This window comes from Xenopus tropicalis, chromosome 8, assembly GCF_000004195.4.
Source record: "Xenopus tropicalis strain Nigerian chromosome 8, UCB_Xtro_10.0, whole genome shotgun sequence".
Classification (NCBI taxonomy): Eukaryota; Metazoa; Chordata; class Amphibia; order Anura; family Pipidae; genus Xenopus; species Xenopus tropicalis.
In genome coordinates, this window is record NC_030684.2 from 122,246,958 (window position 1) to 122,264,566 (window position 17,609).

The 17,609-nt window shown below is 38.6% G+C and overlaps 1 protein-coding gene across 1 annotated transcript; it reads left to right on the forward strand.

Annotated features, from left to right (window-relative positions):
• The first annotated feature begins 4,228 nt into the window (after positions 1-4,228).
• Positions 4,229-10,202, forward strand: LOC100491833 (vomeronasal type-2 receptor 26-like). Its single transcript, XM_031890940.1, has 3 exons — positions 4,229-4,462; positions 6,255-6,554; positions 9,763-10,202. Exons 2-3 carry the CDS (start codon positions 6,292-6,294, stop codon positions 10,130-10,132), a joined length of 633 nt encoding a protein of 210 aa, XP_031746800.1. The 5' UTR covers positions 4,229-4,462; positions 6,255-6,291; the 3' UTR covers positions 10,133-10,202.
• The last annotated feature ends 7,407 nt before the right edge of the window (positions 10,203-17,609 follow it).

Sequence of the window (17,609 nt, forward strand, 5' to 3'; positions counted from 1 at the left end):
CATGGCCTCCCAGCATATTTGGCATACTTTATTGTTGTGCATTGCTGGATTATCACAGATGGAACATTCTAATTCCACGGCCTTCCTGGAGTGATGACTCTCTCTGTGTCTCCCTGATGATCTGCTAAAGTAATGCATCCAGTCACCACCACATACTCACCAGAGTAACAGCAGTAATCTCTCTCTGTAACTTACCCCTCAGAAGAAGAGCGGGATCTGTGGCTTCTGGAACTCATAGCCACTGCAACAATATAAAGTGAATCAGATAATATACACAGCCAGGCTCTCCAAACACACCATGGCTCATCAAAGTGCAGGACAAGTTCTGCATAGCTCTAAGCACCAGCCACACAGTCAGCTTCGGTTTTTGAACTATGCGCGTGAACTGCCCTTAATGATGTCTTACCGCACACACAACTTATCCCAGGGCCCTACCAGCTATTGACTTGAACTGACAGCTTCAGTGGGGCAAAGAGTGAGAGATCCCCACCGGAACAACAGAAACGGTCCGATGAGACGACAGGAAGTAAAGAGATGAGACAAGGGGGTAGGGAAGATTAGTGCCCCCTGCCATGCAGAATGACAGGAAAAAGGAAATTATGACAACAATAATGGTGAGCCTATTTTTTTCTCAATAAAGAACCGAAATCTGCCATATTATTCCAGGTTAAAAGTTACTCTTACATTTTAAAGCCTCCAAACTTTTCAAAGTTACAACTACAGTATCTTCAGAATTAGCAACAGATATTTACTTCCCAATCCCCATAACCAACACGTCTTATTCCTGGGGAATTTCAGAATAAAATATATTAAATTAACAATTCAAATAAGAGGTTATTTTCAGAGACTTTCCCAGACTATATAAATGAGTACACTGTGTATTTTATTAAGAAGACATTTACCTGACTTGAAATCACACACTGTGCCATGGAGCTTTAATTACTGATTAGCAAGAAGTGAATTTCTTCATTTAAACATACTGGTACATGCTGCTGTATGGGAAAAAAATGCAACAAAAATGAAAAATAAGTTCATGGTTTGAATTGATTAATATTATTGGTGTTTCTCACTGAGCTGTAAGTACAAGGCTGTACGTTTGACATATTTTTTTTCATTTTGAGTTTTGCTTGAACAGATATTTCTAGAATGGGAAAATGTACTGTGACATTTGTAAAACTGGGGTTCCTGGTACATGCAACCCTGCTGTAGTATTCCAAGAGTATCCAGAACAGTGAATCAGCCTTCAGCCTAACCTTCAACCTACATCCTGAATGTTATATAAACTGGTTTTTTTTCAGTATTTTTGTCCCTACTGTTTTGGAATCTCGGGCCTAGAATCATATACAGAGGTTTGAGTCTTTTATAACAGTGCCAGTTTATTTTTCTCATTGGTAATTAAATATGTGTACATGACTAATGTCACAAGTTAAATAACAATTCCATTTTATTTCTACTATGTTTAAAGTAGACCTATTCGCTGATAATCCCAGGCTGTGTGTTTCCTTTTCTAATAGAAAATTTTTTGTGTTGAAATTCAGTCCTGGGCTGCCAAGTTTCTCTTCCCTAAGAAACTGTCAGCTTATACATTGTACAATCAATGCTGTGGTCTGTGACACATACAGTTTTGAAAGAGGGGGCTCATTATATCAAAACACCAAAACGGAAGCAAAGTGATGCAACATGCTGTGATGACAAATGCTTTATTGTGTCTTTGGTGAATATTTGCACACTCCATTGAGTTTAATGAAGTAAAAACAGGTTACACTGAAGGTTCGGAGAAGCTTTTGGAGTTTCCAACATGCACACAAACCAACTCTGTGGGTTCTGCACTGTGACACCAAGAGATCCTACTAAACTCAGTCAGTACACAGTAACTGGAGTCAGTACACAATAACTGGAGTCTGTACACAATAACTGGAGTCAGTACACAATAACTGGAGTCTGTACACAGTAACTGGAGTCAGTACACAATAACTGGAGTCTGTACACAGTAACTGGAGTCAGTACACAATAACTGGAGTCTGTACACAATAACTGGAGTCAGTACACAGTAACTGGAGTCAGTACACAATAACTGGAGTCAGTACACAATAACTGGAGTCAGTACACAATAACTGAAGTCTGTACACAATAACTGGAGTCAGTACACAATAACTGGAGTCAGTACACAATAACTGGAGTCAGTACACAATAACTGGAGTCTGTACACAATAACTGGAGTCAGTACACAATAACTGGAGTCTGTACACAATAACTGGAGTCTGTACACAATAACTGGAGTCAGTACACAATAACTGGAGTCAGTACACAATAACTGGAGTCAGTACACAATAACTGGAGTCAGTACACAATAACTGGAGTCAGTACACAATAACTGGAGTCAGTACACAATAACTGGAGTCAGTACACAATAACTGGAGTCTGTACACAATAACTGGAGTCTGTACACAATAACTGGAGTCAGTACACAATAACTGGAGTCTGTACACAATAACTGGAGTCAGTACACAATAACTGGAGTCAGTACACAATAACTGGAGTCAGTACACAGTAACTGGAGTCAGTACACAATAACTGGAGTCAGTACACAATAACTGGAGTCAGTACACAATAACTGGAGTCAGTACACAGTAACTGGAGTCAGTACACAATAACTGGAGTCAGTACACAATAACTGGAGTCAGTACACAGTAACTGGAGTCAGTACACAGTAACTGGAGTCAGTACACAATAACTGGAGTCTGTACACAATAACTGGAGTCAGTACACAATAACTGGAGTCAGTACACAATAACTGGAGTCAGTACACAATAACTGGAGTCTGTACACAATAACTGGAGTCAGTACACAATAACTGGAGTCAGTACACAATAACTGGAGTCAGTACACAATAACTGGAGTCAGTACACAATAACTGGAGTCTGTACACAATAACTGGAGTCTGTACACAATAACTGGAGTCAGTACACAATAACTGGAGTCTGTACACAATAACTGGAGTCAGTACACAATAACTGGAGTCAGTACACAATAACTGGAGTCTGTACACAATAACTGGAGTCAGTACACAATAACTGGAGTCAGTACACAATAACTGGAGTCTGTACACAATAACTGGAGTCAGTACACAATAACTGGAGTCTGTACACAATAACTGGAGTCAGTACACAATAACTGGAGTCAGTACACAATAACTGGAGTCAGTACACAATAACTGGAGTCAGTACACAATAACTGGAGTCAGTACACAATAACTGGAGTCAGTATACAGTAACTGGAGTCAGTACACAATAACTGGAGTCTGTACACAATAACTGGAGTCAGTACACAGTAACTGGAGTCAGTACACAATAACTGGAGTCAGTACACAATAACTGGAGTCAGTACACAATAACTGGAGTCTGTACACAATAACTGGAGTCAGTACACAATAACTGGAGTCTGTACACAATAACTGGAGTCAGTACACAATAACTGGAGTCAGTACACAATAACTGGAGTCAGTACACAATAACTGGAGTCTGTACACAATAACTGGAGTCAGTACACACATGTTGTGTTGGCGTGGGCAAGTGCTGGGGACATGTGTGACACTTGACAGGGACTTTATTTCTCCCTGTGCTTGACTTAGACCGAGTGCTGTCTGGGTCACTCAGCTGCAGCCGGGCTTCAGTAACCCAGAGGGAGATGGAGGGGAGAAGGGATGGGGCTGCAGGCAGTAAAAGAAGGGAAAGCAGTAGAGGAGCCAGGCTTCTACAGTAACCGATTCACTGCCCAGTCACCAGTCTGTGTGTCCCCAGTAACCCATTCCTTGCCTGATCACTATTGTACTATAGCATTGTAGAAATACTGAAATAAAAAATATGAGAAATGGTTATATTTATTAAACATAACTTTTAAATAAAAAGACAATTAGCTATATGTGACAGGGGGTTATTTTATTAGTTTTTACCATCTATTTCACACATCTAATCAGATCATATTGTAAGAAATCGTGTATTTGGGTGCCATTATTTGTGATATATATAAATATATATATATGTGTGTTTGTGGCTCTATTGTGTTATACACTGAGTATGGGGGGAGCTCTACTGATTACTAAACTGATTACTATAAACCAGTTGTTCAAGTAAATCTCCATATCAAAGGGTTTTTCTGTGGATGGTGGGACAGTACGTCTCCGAGAAGCCATAAAACTCAACAGTTACTGAACAAGGGGCAGGGTGTGGTTTTTATCAACCCCCATCTGATCAGTTGGTATGTGGGGGGCAGTGGCTGAAAGGTGCATAAATGTGGGCTGGACGGTGGTCAAGGGAGAACCGGGGGAGCATCCTGGGGGAAGAACCTGGAAGGAGCACCTGGGAACTGGATCAGAAGTGACCGGGCAGGATGTGAGACAGACCAGAGAGAAGAGGCCATGGCTAGAGAAAAGAAACGAGACCACCATGTTCTTTGTTTATCGGTAGCTATAATGTAGATTTTGTCAATAATCTGTAAATGTAAATAATGTATAAATATTGTGTTTTGTTAACTAATCTTTTCATTGTAACCGTCCATTGATTTGCTACTCAATATATTCATTTTAATATACACTTATTGGTGTGGGTTATTTGTCTGCTTCTCAAAAGAACCGGAACCCTAGTAAGAGGGGTGATTAGTATTATTAATAATATATTATTATTATATATAGTCAAATCTTACAATATTCAAAGAAAGCTAGCCATACTGAATGCAACATTGGTGTTTTATTTTAAAAAATTAAATTGCTTTATCTGTATAAAAATGTATAGTGTGTGTATCTATGATGTCTAGAAATTTGTAAGTTTTGTGGGGATGGGGATATGTCGCCCCAAGGAAGATTGGAGCCCTAGAGGAGAGAGTGACCCCCGTTGAAGGGGATCCAGATGTGATAGGAAACACAACTCTCCCTAAGCTTTCCAGTATATATGTTTGTGCCTTTAGTGCCCTATGTCCCCACTCATGGTGAGGGCAATGGTTAGTGAGTCGGCCAAGCTGCGTGTCCCAGTGCCATGATACCAGGGCACACATTAGCCGCCCTTACCCTGTTAGCTGCTGCCTGGCTTACTGGTTATTTGTGCTCTCAACTGGGATCCCCATGGGGCCATAGTTCAGGTAACAATATGCTTCTCCCAGGTTTTCTGGGAGTTGTCACATTGTTATTAGACTGGGTTCTTACATGGGACTTGGAGCTTTCTGGACCTGCCAAGCTCACTATGTTGGATCTTGCTCCTTCAGACCCCCGGGAGCAACAGGATGTAAATAGTTTGGATTTTCCATCGTCCTCTTCCGGAAATCCACGGCAAAAGCATAGACTCTTCCCAGGACTGAGACTGCTTTTGTCCATATGTCAGGATCTTCATCGGGACGTTTGGCCAGTGGACTGGGGGGGTGAATTTTAGTTGTAACTTGTAATTATTGGCCGGCATGTCGGTCTGAGTTCTGTTAATTCTCTTTTGTGAAGTTTTTAATAAAACCACATAAAAACCCTAATATATGCATACAAGGTAACAACTTCGGCACTTGTTCCAAAATGACTTGCAAGTATGTGTGAATGATCAAGACAAGTGTACATATAATATGTGAGCTGTGACAAATACTAAAAACATTTAAAAAAACAAATGCTACAATTATAGCTAGAATTTAGGCTGTAACAGGACTGGCAGAACTGCTGCTTTATTAAATTAAGGAAAAATAAGATTATTAATGCACTTTATTATGCAGTCACTAAAGGAGCAATAATGCTTTCCATATCAGTAACCATGACATATTTTTAAGCACAAATATAAACTTTATTCCCCAGAGTACAGCTCAGAGTTTCTCTGCCTCTGGCTCTCTTCAAAGTGTTTATGGCTGCTCTGTGGGTATGGGGCAGTGCAAGTCTGAGCGCCGGGTACTGAGTGCTGCGGGTACTGACCATTTTCTACTCTTACAAAGGAAAGTGTCAGTACAAGTCAGGAAATAGCATTTGCTCCTGTAATAAAGTTTGGATCAAATTTGACGCTGCATTACTTTCTAAAATATAACAAACAGTGATGAGCAGATCTGTCCTGTTTAGCTTCGATAAAAAAATCTGCAAAACAGAATTTATGTGCAACAATTTTACGCCACATTTTTACTACAGTTTTGACGAAAAAATTGCAGAATTTTGCTGCCTTGCGAAAGCATTTGCTCATCACTAGTAACAAATCTTAAACCTTTTTCAAGTATGCCATATCCTTAATGTCTTTCTATAGGTAGAATGATGAACACTTACTGAACATTCAGTGGCCAATGATGAGTACAATGGATATACGGAATACAGTAATGAAAGCTATAGCTTGGCCTGCTGTTACTTGGATGCTGGCAGCATTATATTGCAGTTCTATGAAGAATCCCAACTCCCCTGCCTGCTCACTAAATGTGGAATCTGCGGAAGGCTACCTGCAGGAGGGGGACATCATGCTTGGGATCCTCCTAGATATATTTTCTATGGGAAACACAAAGCGGGAAACCTTTACAAAACAGCCTAACAAAGAATTTCTTTCCTTGTTGGGGTGAGTACCACCAGTTTCTGGTACATTGTTATATAATGTAGAATTGGAGTTTCCGGCCCACATATTTCCACAACAATCAGTAAATCTGTAAATATCATATAGTAGTATTACCTCCTTATAGAAATGGGGATTCAGTTGTAAGAGTATGTGGGTGAAAATTGAAAATTCACTGTTTCTCAGTCTGGATCTTTAATTACAATACAATACAGATCAGCACCCAAGGCACAGAATAGAAATGGAAACAATCTAGTGCAATAAAGTTATGTGAGAAACAACACCCTTGTGTTAATAATGAATGTGTATGTGCCAGAGAACCCCACGTGTGCCTTATCAGTCTGTGTAGTTGTGCCGTCACTCCCTTTAATAACCTGTGCCAACTCCCCTTTCCCCAGTGTGAGGCAACTAACTAGAAACAGACTTTTAAAACCACATATCAATTTCTCATCAGACTTACCGTTGTCTCTGTAAACATATTAAGAAGCAGGGAAAGCACCCATATTGTAACTCATTTTTTTAATTAAAAGCTTTAAAAAGTACAGGTATAGGATCCCTTATCCAGAAACCCATTATCCAGAAAGCTCTGAATTACAGAAAGCCCGTCTCCCATAGACTAGACATTTTAATCAAACAATTCAGAATTTTAAAACTGATTTCCTTTTTCTCTGTAATAATAAAACAGTACCTTGTAATTGATCCCAACTAAGATATAATTACCCCTTATTGGGGGCAGAACAGCCCTATTGGGTTTATTTAATGGTTAAATGATTCCCTTTTCTCTGTAATAATAAAACAGTACCTGTACTTGATCCCAACTAAGATATAATTACCCCTTATTGGGGGCAGAACAGCCCTATTGGGTTTATTTAATGGTTAAATGATTCCCTTTTCTCTGTAATAATAAAACAGTACCTGTACTTGATCCCAACTTTGATATAAATAATCCTTATTGGATGCAAAACAATCCTATTGGGTTTAATTAATGTTGTATTGATTTTTTTTGTAAACTTAAGTTATGGAGATCCAAATTACGGAAAGACCCCTTATCCGGAATACCCTTGGTCCCAAGCATTCTGGATAATGGGTCCAATACCTGTATTGCACTTACATAAAATGACAGTTTCATCAGTGCATTTAGTAAGGTTATGGAGATGCAAATTACAGACCCCTTATCCGAAATACCCTTGGTCCCAAGCATTCTGGATAACGGGTCCTCAGCAATACAGCCCATGGGCCTCTACCAGCCAGTTCTATACCTGCACAGTGCTCCCTGGTTCCAGTCCGTCTGTGTCAATCCACTGCCCACATCATATGGCTATTAATCTATTTAACAATAACAGTGCCAAAGCACCAATAACAGAAATGGTTAGGATTCATAACACATAGTTAGGTTTAGGTATACCATACATATCCCCATGCAGTATTTAGGCCAAGAATCCCCATCAGTGCCGACTTCTACATGCCACATGGAGTTATTCAAAGCTCTGATGCAGTTTGTATGATTGGTTGCAACTTTCTGTGTTAGACAAACTTAACATTTTATTTCTTCTTGAACAATATATAGGATTACATTTTCCATAATATAGGGACATATAACAGAAACCTGTATTATGTGTGAGAATTCAGTTCATTTAGAAAGCCCCATTTCATTTCATACTTTAGATCGCAAGGCAAAAATGCCCCTAAAAGAATACTGGCAGCAGAAAACCATATCTTTTGGGGGAAAGTACACCTTCCGATATATTAAAAGTGGCCCCTGAAAATCATCAACGTCGCAACAGATTCAAAATGGGTACAAATATCTTTCCACCCCAAACATCCAATGAGAAATCATTACTAAAATGTGTATTTTTTATTTCTGAAAATTAACTCAAAATTTGCCCTTCTCCGAAATGTATTTAAAGGTAATAGATATGGCATAATAAATGGGTTACATAAATGTGATACCCAGTATCTATAGTACAGGTATGGGACCCATTATCCAGAGTTCTCAGGACCTGGGGTTTTCCGGATAAGGGGTCTTTCCGTAATTTGGATCTCCATAACTTAAGTCTGCTAAAAACATTATTTAAACAGTAATTAAACCCAATAGGATTGTTTTGCCTCCAATAAGGATTAATTATCCTTATCCCCTTAACCAGTTTAGTTGCAGTCTCTGCACTCTCTCCAGCTCATTAATATCCTTCTTAAGGACTGGAGCCCAAAACTGCACTGCATACTCAAGGTGAGGCCTTACCAGGGACCTATAAAGGGGCAAAATTATGTTCTCATCCCTTGAGTCAATGCCCTTTTTTATACAAGACAGCACTTTATTTGCTTTAGTAGCCACAGAATGACACTGCCTGGAATTAGACAACTTGTTATCTACATAAACCCCTAGATCCTTCTCCATTAAGGAAACCCCCAACACACTACCATTCAGTAGATAGTTTGCATTTATATTATTTCTACCAAAATGCATAACTTTGCTCTTATCAACATTGAACCTCATTTTCCAGTTTGCTGCCCAGTTATCTAATTTTGTCAAATCGCTCTGCAAAGTGGCAGCATCCTGCATGGAACTTATAGTTTTGCACAATTTAGTATCATCAGCAAAAATAGAAACAGTACTGTCTATGCCCCCCTCCAGGTCATTAATAAACAAGTTAAAAAGCAAAGGACCAAGGACTGACCCCTGCGGTACCCACTAACCACACTGGCCCAATTAGAAAATGTTCCATTTACCACCACTTATTTGTGTTGTACTTAATAAGTCAAAAAAGGGGTAAAGTAATTGATGTGTTATAGTGTAATTTGATTTACAAGTAATAATATAAACGTATACAGACTTTAAAGTTAATGGAAATTTTTATAGTCACTACAGATGTTGCTATTAGCTGAATTCCCTTGGAAGCCTCAAAGTCCTCCAACTGGGAGAAAGCACCACTTTCTCACTTTATTCCCACATTCATATTTACACAGCTCAGTGTAACTACCATGAAACTTGCTGTAGCAGCTGCACACATAACAAACATCACATACTAAGGCCAGATTCATTATGGGTCTAGTTCAGGTGTATTGGTGCAAATAATTGGGGCAAGCTTTTACATTTTTAACAAAAACATAAAGAAAAAAAAATACATCTTCTTCTAAATATTAAAGGTAGGAAAAATTGAAATATTTTATAATAATGAAATTTTTTTCATTTGATTTTTGCTTTTTCTTGTTCCAGTTCCTCCCTCCAGCAATATCGTCACTTTCTGGCTGCCATTTTTGCCATTGAGGAAATCAACAGCAACCAGAACATTCTGCCTAATGTGACCTTGGGATTCCATATCCATGATTCCTGGGCCAATGAGAGAAAAGCCACTAGCAGTACATTTAGTATGCTGACAGGGAGCAGTGATTATGTGCCTAACTACAAGTGCACCCAGAACAGGATTCCCAGTGCATTCATAGGGCACCTACTGTCTTCTGTATCTAATGTCATGTATCAGATCACTAGCATCTATGGGTTTGCCCAGGTATGGAATGTAAATAATCTAAATAACCGTATGGCTTTCTGCTTCTGGGTAGATATATTAATTCATACCTATCTGTAAAAGGATAAAAGAAAAAGTACCTGAAAACACCCGTATTTCCAGGTTTATCACATTAAATCCTACAACATTATCTCCCAGAATTCCTAAGAATATTGTGCTATTGTATACATAGGTGTTTGAGGTTGGAAAGATATAATTTACACTAAAATTAAATTGGTGTTACCGCGAAACATGAACATAGCTGCTAAGGTTTGGAGTGCTTCATAGTCCTGCACATTGCTAAAACAATAGATTAGCCGTCTTTACCATCAACAGAATCATTATTAAACACTAATTAAACACTAATGTTATTAAACACTAATGTATCAATTTAGTATAAAAATGCAACATAATATTGGGCCTTCTCAAATGAAATTACAGTTAATACACAGTAAGGAACACATTAACCCTTTCACTGCCAGACATTTTGGACAAGGTGGAACTTCTACTGCCAGACAGTTTTTGAACATTTTGCTTTCACTTTAGGGGCCTTTCCTCAGGGGGACTTTAGTCCCAGGAAACTATATATCATTTTTTTCAGGACAACCTAAGCTTTCAAAATATAGTGGAGTTTTTGTGTAATTCCAATTTTGTAACAAGATATAGGTTTCTAAATGTTTAAAAAATGAAAAAAAATAATATTTTCCATAATATAAACACATACACCACAAACAAAAATTATTTTATGCATGATATACAACTGATTTGGAAAGTCCCATGTCTCCTGAACGTGCCAATACCAAATGTATATAGTTTTATGGAGATTTCTCACTTGTATAGGTCAAAAACTCCCAACAGTACACTACCAAATTCCCAAAGCACTGCTTCAGAAATCTGCATACTTTAGATTTCAAGGCCAAAAATTCCCAGCAGAAGGTCTATCCATGTTACATTTTTAGAAAGAACAGAATAGGTAGAACTGCCTGTCTATTCCAAACTATCAAGTTGCAATGCTTTCCTAAAGTTATTGGTTTTTATCAGATTTTGTGAAATTTCTTAAAAGTCACTTCAAAGCTTCCAGTCTATAGTATCTTATCTCCCACATATCATTAGGTACCAAGAGAAAACACTCTAAATATGAACGCCAAGGCTCCACTGAACAGTTTGATGCCCAATATGTATAGGTTTACCTAAGTATGTGGCATGTAGGGGCCCCAATGTGAACATACCCCCATATGAGCTGTCATTTCAGCTTCTGCAAAATCAACACATTTACATCATTTTGTGTGGGATAAAGCTAGAAAAAAGTATGCTCACCCCAGAAAGCCATATATTTTTGGAAAGTACACATTCCCCTAAATCTAAAATAGGTAACCATGTCTTTCTACTCCAAACTAGCAAGCCGCAAAGCTTTCCTAAAGTTGGCAATTTTGATAATATTTCTAAAAATCCTCTAAAAGTTTCCAGTTTGCAGCATCTTATCTCCCATTTATCATTAGGTACCAAGGTAAAACACCCTGAATTTTAACGCCAGGGGTCCAGTGAACAGTTTGATGCCCAATATGTATAGGTTTACCTAAGTATGTGGCATGTAGGGGCCCCAATATGAACATATCCCCATATGATCTGTCATTTCAGCCTCTGCAAAATCAACACATTTACATCATTTTATGCAGGATAAAGCTAGTAAAAAGTACACTCACCAAAGAAAGTCATATATTTTTGGAAAGAACACATTTCCCGAAATCTAAAATGGGTACCCATGTCTTTCTACTCCAAAGTACCAAGCCGCAAAGGTTTCCCAAGTTTGCCGATTTTTATGACATCTCCAAAAATCACCTCAAAACTTCCAATATGCAGCATCTTATTTTCTATAGGTCATTAGGTATCAAGATAAAACACCCTAAATATGAACCCCAGAGGTCTACTGAACAGTTTGATGCCCACTGTATCAAAGCACATGGCACTTAGAGACCCCAAAATATACCTTGTGTACGCTAATTTCATGGCTTACCTTTACCTAATTCATAACCACATGGCAGTTTTATGTGGGATAGAAACTGCAGAAATGTAGGGTAACCGCAAAGCTTTCCTAAAGTTAGTGGTTTCAATGACATTTCAGTAAATCACCTAAAAATGTTGCAATTTACCGCATTTATCTCATACAGTTTCTTGCATACATAGGCAAATCACCCCAAATAGGAACACCAGAGGTCTACTGAACAGTTTGATGCCCAATCTGCATAGATTCAACAAACTATGTGGTGTACAGGGGCACTCAAATAAAAATAGTGCATATGAATTTTCACATATGACGCTCTGGCTTGTGCAATTTTTGCACCCGGTATGTGTATTATGTGCCATAAGACCTCCTAACAGTATGGAGACCCTAGAAAACCATACATTTTCCAAAAGTACACATTCTGACAAAACAAAAATGGGTAAATACATCTTTCTACTGCAAACTACCAAACTACAAAGCTATGCTAAACAGAATATTTTTTATGACATTTCTGAAAGTCGTCACAAAGCTTGCATTTTACCTCATTATGTACCCCCACAATTTGTAACTTATCAACATAAAACACTCTAAATATGAACTCCAGGGGTCTACTAAACAGTTTGATGCCCTATATGCATAGATTTACCAAACTATGTGGAGTACAGGGGCACCCAAATAAAAATAGGGCATATGAATTTTCACAAATGGCACTCTGGCTCGTGCAGTTTTTGTACCCGGTATGTGTGTTATGTGCCATAAGACCCCCTAACAGTATGAAGACTCTACCTAGAAAACCATATATTTTCCAAAAATACACATTCTGACAAAACAAAAATAGGTAAATACATCTTTCTACTGCAAACTACCAAACTACAAAGCTATGCTAAACAGAACAGTTTTAAAACATTTCTGAAAATAATCACAAAGCTTGCATTTTGCCCCATTATGTACCCCACATTTCATAACGTACCAACATAAAACACTCTAAATATGAACGCCAGGGGTCTACTGAACAGTTTGATGCCCTATATGCATAGATTTACCAAACTATGTGGTGTATAGAGGCACTCAAATTGAAATACGGCAGAAAAAATGTCCATGTGCAAAGACAAGTAACAAAGAACAATCTGAAATGCAATAAAACTGCTAAAGTAAAAAAAAATCCTAAAATCAATGGGTTTTTTTTTCCTAGTGATATCTGCAGTCAGAATCACAGTTTGAGTATTTTGGCTTGGGCAAATTAGTTTTTCAAACAAAGTCAAGTGAACAACAACTATGCATAACTGAAAATGCAATAAAATGACTTAAAATGCACCAAAATCACAGAAATTATAAGAAAAACACCAAAATAATACACAAAAGGTATTGCACAGTGCGGTTAGCGAATATGCTATCCGCAATGGCAAGAAAACATTTTTTCAGGCAAGAAAAAAAGATGTGATGAAAAAAAAATTACAAAATTGCATAAGTGTGTAAGTGTGTGTGTATACATGGCAAAATCTGTTTTGTGTGCATGTGTGTGTGTGCAAGTAAGAGTGAGTGCTGTAAGTGCTGTAAGTGCTGTGAATGTGTGAACCCCCCCCACAAGTGTGTTTGTATAAGTGTAAGAATAAGTGTGTATTAGTGTAATAAGTGTGTGATTGTCTGTTTGTGTGTGTATCTGGCACTAACCTGGGGTCTAGAAGCTGAAGATCGCAGAAGGGAGACAGGAGAGAAGCAGGCACAGCAGCTGCAGTCGGGTCCAATGTGTTGGCGGCACAGGAAGTGAGGGGAGAGCTCAGGAAGGGGGGGGAGCAGCAAAAGCCTGACATGTAGAATCCATGTGTCAGGCTTTTCCCATGGGGCCCCTGGGTGATCGTGCCCCAGGGGCCACTAGTAACCCCGCTCTGCTCGTTCTCTAGGGGGTTCTTTACCTTACGCTCGTTCTCTGCACTCAAATTAAGCAGCACAGAGCATGAGCACAAGATAAAGAAAACGTAGCTCCTTCGTGCTTGGCACTTAACATCTTTTTATGCCAGCATGTAGGAGCTACATGCTTGGCAGGGAAAGGGCTAAACAGATTGCATAAAGAAAAAAAACACGACCGACAAAAGAAAAGGACGTGAGTGACCGAAAAAGACACCGGCGACAAAATAGACGCAGGCGACCAAAAAAAAAAATGTTTTAAAAAACAAAAACAAATGTTTTTCACAAATTTTCTTGCGAAACAGGACAGATTCGCTCATCACTAGTGCAGGTACCTCTCAGGCACAGGAGAGTTCCTGTTGTAACATTATTATTTCTGGGAGTTTCTTGTAGCCATATTCTCCTGCCTTTTGCCAGGTGTTCATTTTGTTCCCTTTAAATGTCCCCACCCCTGTTTGGTCCCTGCTTGATCATTTTGTTAATGTTTTTCATTTCTGGGTTGTTTCTGAATCCTTTTTCCTGACTTCTTGGTAATCCGTGTTCCTGTACCTTGTGTTTCTAGTAAAGTTCTGTGCTCAAGATTCCTTGGTCCTGTCTCCTGGTAATTTGCTACCCCTAACCTGCTTGATACCTAGCCGTAATGATGTGAATCTGCAAATGCATTTGTCGCGCAATTTTTTGGTTGCCCGTGTATTTTTTTGTCGCCTGCGGCTATTTTTTTTTTTTGTCGCCTGCGGCTATTTTTTTTTTGTCGCCCGCATCTATTTTTTTGTTGCCACAGCTATTTTTCATTTTGACGCACCCACGCCCATTTTAACGCAGCCATGCCCAATTTGACACGCAACAAAAAAAATCCACACAACAAATTTTTCCACAGCGAATTTTCACAGAAGTTTCGCAAAACAATTCGCCAATGGGGAAATGTGGAAATTCGCTGCGAATCCATGCCTGGCGAAAACATTTGCTCATCACTAGTAGATGGTAATATCCACAGTGTTTATTTCTTTGTTGAATAAGGGGAGCCAAAATTCTACCATTTCTTATGGGTGCGAAGGACTTAAGAAATTATTCATATTTTACTCTCCATTCAAGATATTGTTTCAGTACCACTGACATATTGGGATATTTGTAAAATTTACACAAACTTTCTAATGTATGAAAAATATTTACTGTTAATAATTTGATGTTGAATAAACAAGGTTATGGATGTTTCCATTGGTTGTGGCATTGATAAGAGATGGGTGAAATAATTCGGGAAAAAAGGTTGTTTTTTTGACGCATGCTTCATTTTTTGACACACAGGACAAAAAATTGTCACTTGCTATAACAAATTGTCATTAAATTGTTGTTTTACATTCTGGACCTTCTTCTTATGCCTTCAGTTCTAAAGCCTTTTGTTTATTTTCAAGAACATTACAATGCCCCAGCTTCTGAGTTGTTTAAATAGAGTGGTGCATGAAAGTTGTGAACTCGGATGAATTTCAGCCCATTCCTCCATACAGAACAGCTTCAGCGCTTGGATGTTGGTGGGTTTCCTCACATGAACTGCTCACTTTAGGTCTTTTGACAACATTTCAATTGGAATAAGGTCAGGACTTTGACTTGGACATTCCAGAACATTCACTTTATTCTTATTTAACCATTCTTTGGTAGAACAACTTGTGTAGGATCGTTGTCTTGATTCATGACCCACTGTCTTTTGAGATTCAGGTCACAGACCCATGTCTTGGCATTTTCCTTTAGAATTCTCTGCTGTAGTTCAGAATTTATTGTTCCATCAATGAGGGTAGGCTGTCCAGACCCATATGCAGTAAAGCAGGCCCAAACCTGAACACTCCCACCACCATGTTTCACAGATGAGGTTCTAATGCTGGAATGTGGTGTTTTTCTTTACTCATTTCAGCCAAAAAGTTCTATTTTGGCTTCATCCATCAACAAAACATTCTTCCAGTACCCTCCTGTTTGTCTTCATGATCTTCAGCAAACTGTAGATGGTCAGCAATATTTTTGTGGGAGAGAAGTGGCTTTCTCCTTGCTACCCAGCCATACAAACCATTTCATTCAGTGTTATCCTGAACCTGCTTAGTACATTAAAAAAACCCACCTTAGTCTGTACTTGACTTCCTCTGCGCTGCTACTTTAACATCTGATTAAGTTTGTGCATTCCTGCAAGCAGCTGCACTCTGATTGGATCTTTCTTCTTGTGGCTTCTCCGATCAGAGTGCAGGTTGTAGACTTTACCTAAGAACCTCACTAACTCTGTACATTTGTTGCAGATTTCACCCCACTCCCACAGGTACTATACTGTATAGGTTCTAAAGGCTGAATCACTAGCTGAAATGAAATAATTCTTTGTAACCTGGCTTCTGTAATATCCTTTTGACCTCTATTTACTCTTTCCCCCTCAAAAAGCAAATTGTTCTTTTATATTTCTTTTTTGTAAATACAGACTGCATCTGACAGTATATAATGAGCCTGGGGTGTCAGTACCCACTGCTGTTCTCACTATAAAACTAAATAAAACACATTTAAGCTAACTGATCCCAAACACTAATGGTCGGAACCCCTTACAGAATTGAGTCTCAGTTAGTACCCTGACCTTATGGGGCAGATTTATCAAAACACGAGTTCGAATCCCGAATGGGAAAAAAAAAGTTCTGAAGATCGCAAATATCACGAAAATGCTTAGGAAAAAATTGTATTAGTTACGAAAATATCGTATTGGCGATCCGAAAGTCATGGAATTTTCGTACCGAACCATTGTAAACAGCGGCAGAGCCTTTCCAAATTTTTCGCATGGCCGCACGGCTCGCAGCGTTCGCGTGAATGCTCTGAGCGTTCGGGTCTTGGTAAATCTCCCCCTATGTCTCAGCCCTCCCTTTTAGAATGTAATCTCTTGTGAGCAGGGCCCTCCCCCCTTGACACCGCTTGATTCCAATGTATTTGGCACAAGGAAAAATATGAGAAAAAACTCCCATTGACTCCAATGCATTTGGCATGATAAAATATTTTGGGAAATTTTTGAACAAAGCAAAATGGGGTAGTTTCACACATCATTCAGATGTTAAGACTGAAATTTTGGGCTGCATAAGCTACAACCCATTTGTAGATTGTAAGCTCTTTTGGGCAGGGCTCTCTTCACCTCTTATTGATTGCTTTATATGTCACTCTGTATGTCCAATGTATGAAACCCACTTATAATGTTAATAATAATAATAATAGCAATATGTACAAAACCATTTATAAACTTTGGGTAAAACTAAATTTGGGTCTGGCTGACAAAATGCTTTGACAACCCCCCTCCCTCCTGCAATGCAGTACAGCTTTGCAATTTTTTATACCAAATCAATTGTTCCTGGAGGACCATCATGTTTTATAATGTTTATCAAGTACTGACACTTTACCCTACATGTATTTGCTGTAATGACAAGGATTAGGTTATGCTGGATCTCTTCTATTCCATCTCCAATATTGTAATTTATAGATCTTTTTTGAATGTTGTAAAACATTCCTATTTATATCATCTGTATGTCTGGATATGATAATATTTTTTACATTTAGTAGGCAGTAAGGAAGGTGTTGAAACTACCAATAAATTGCATATATTATTGTTACCCAGGTTAGTTACGGAGCTGTGGATCCTGCATTCAG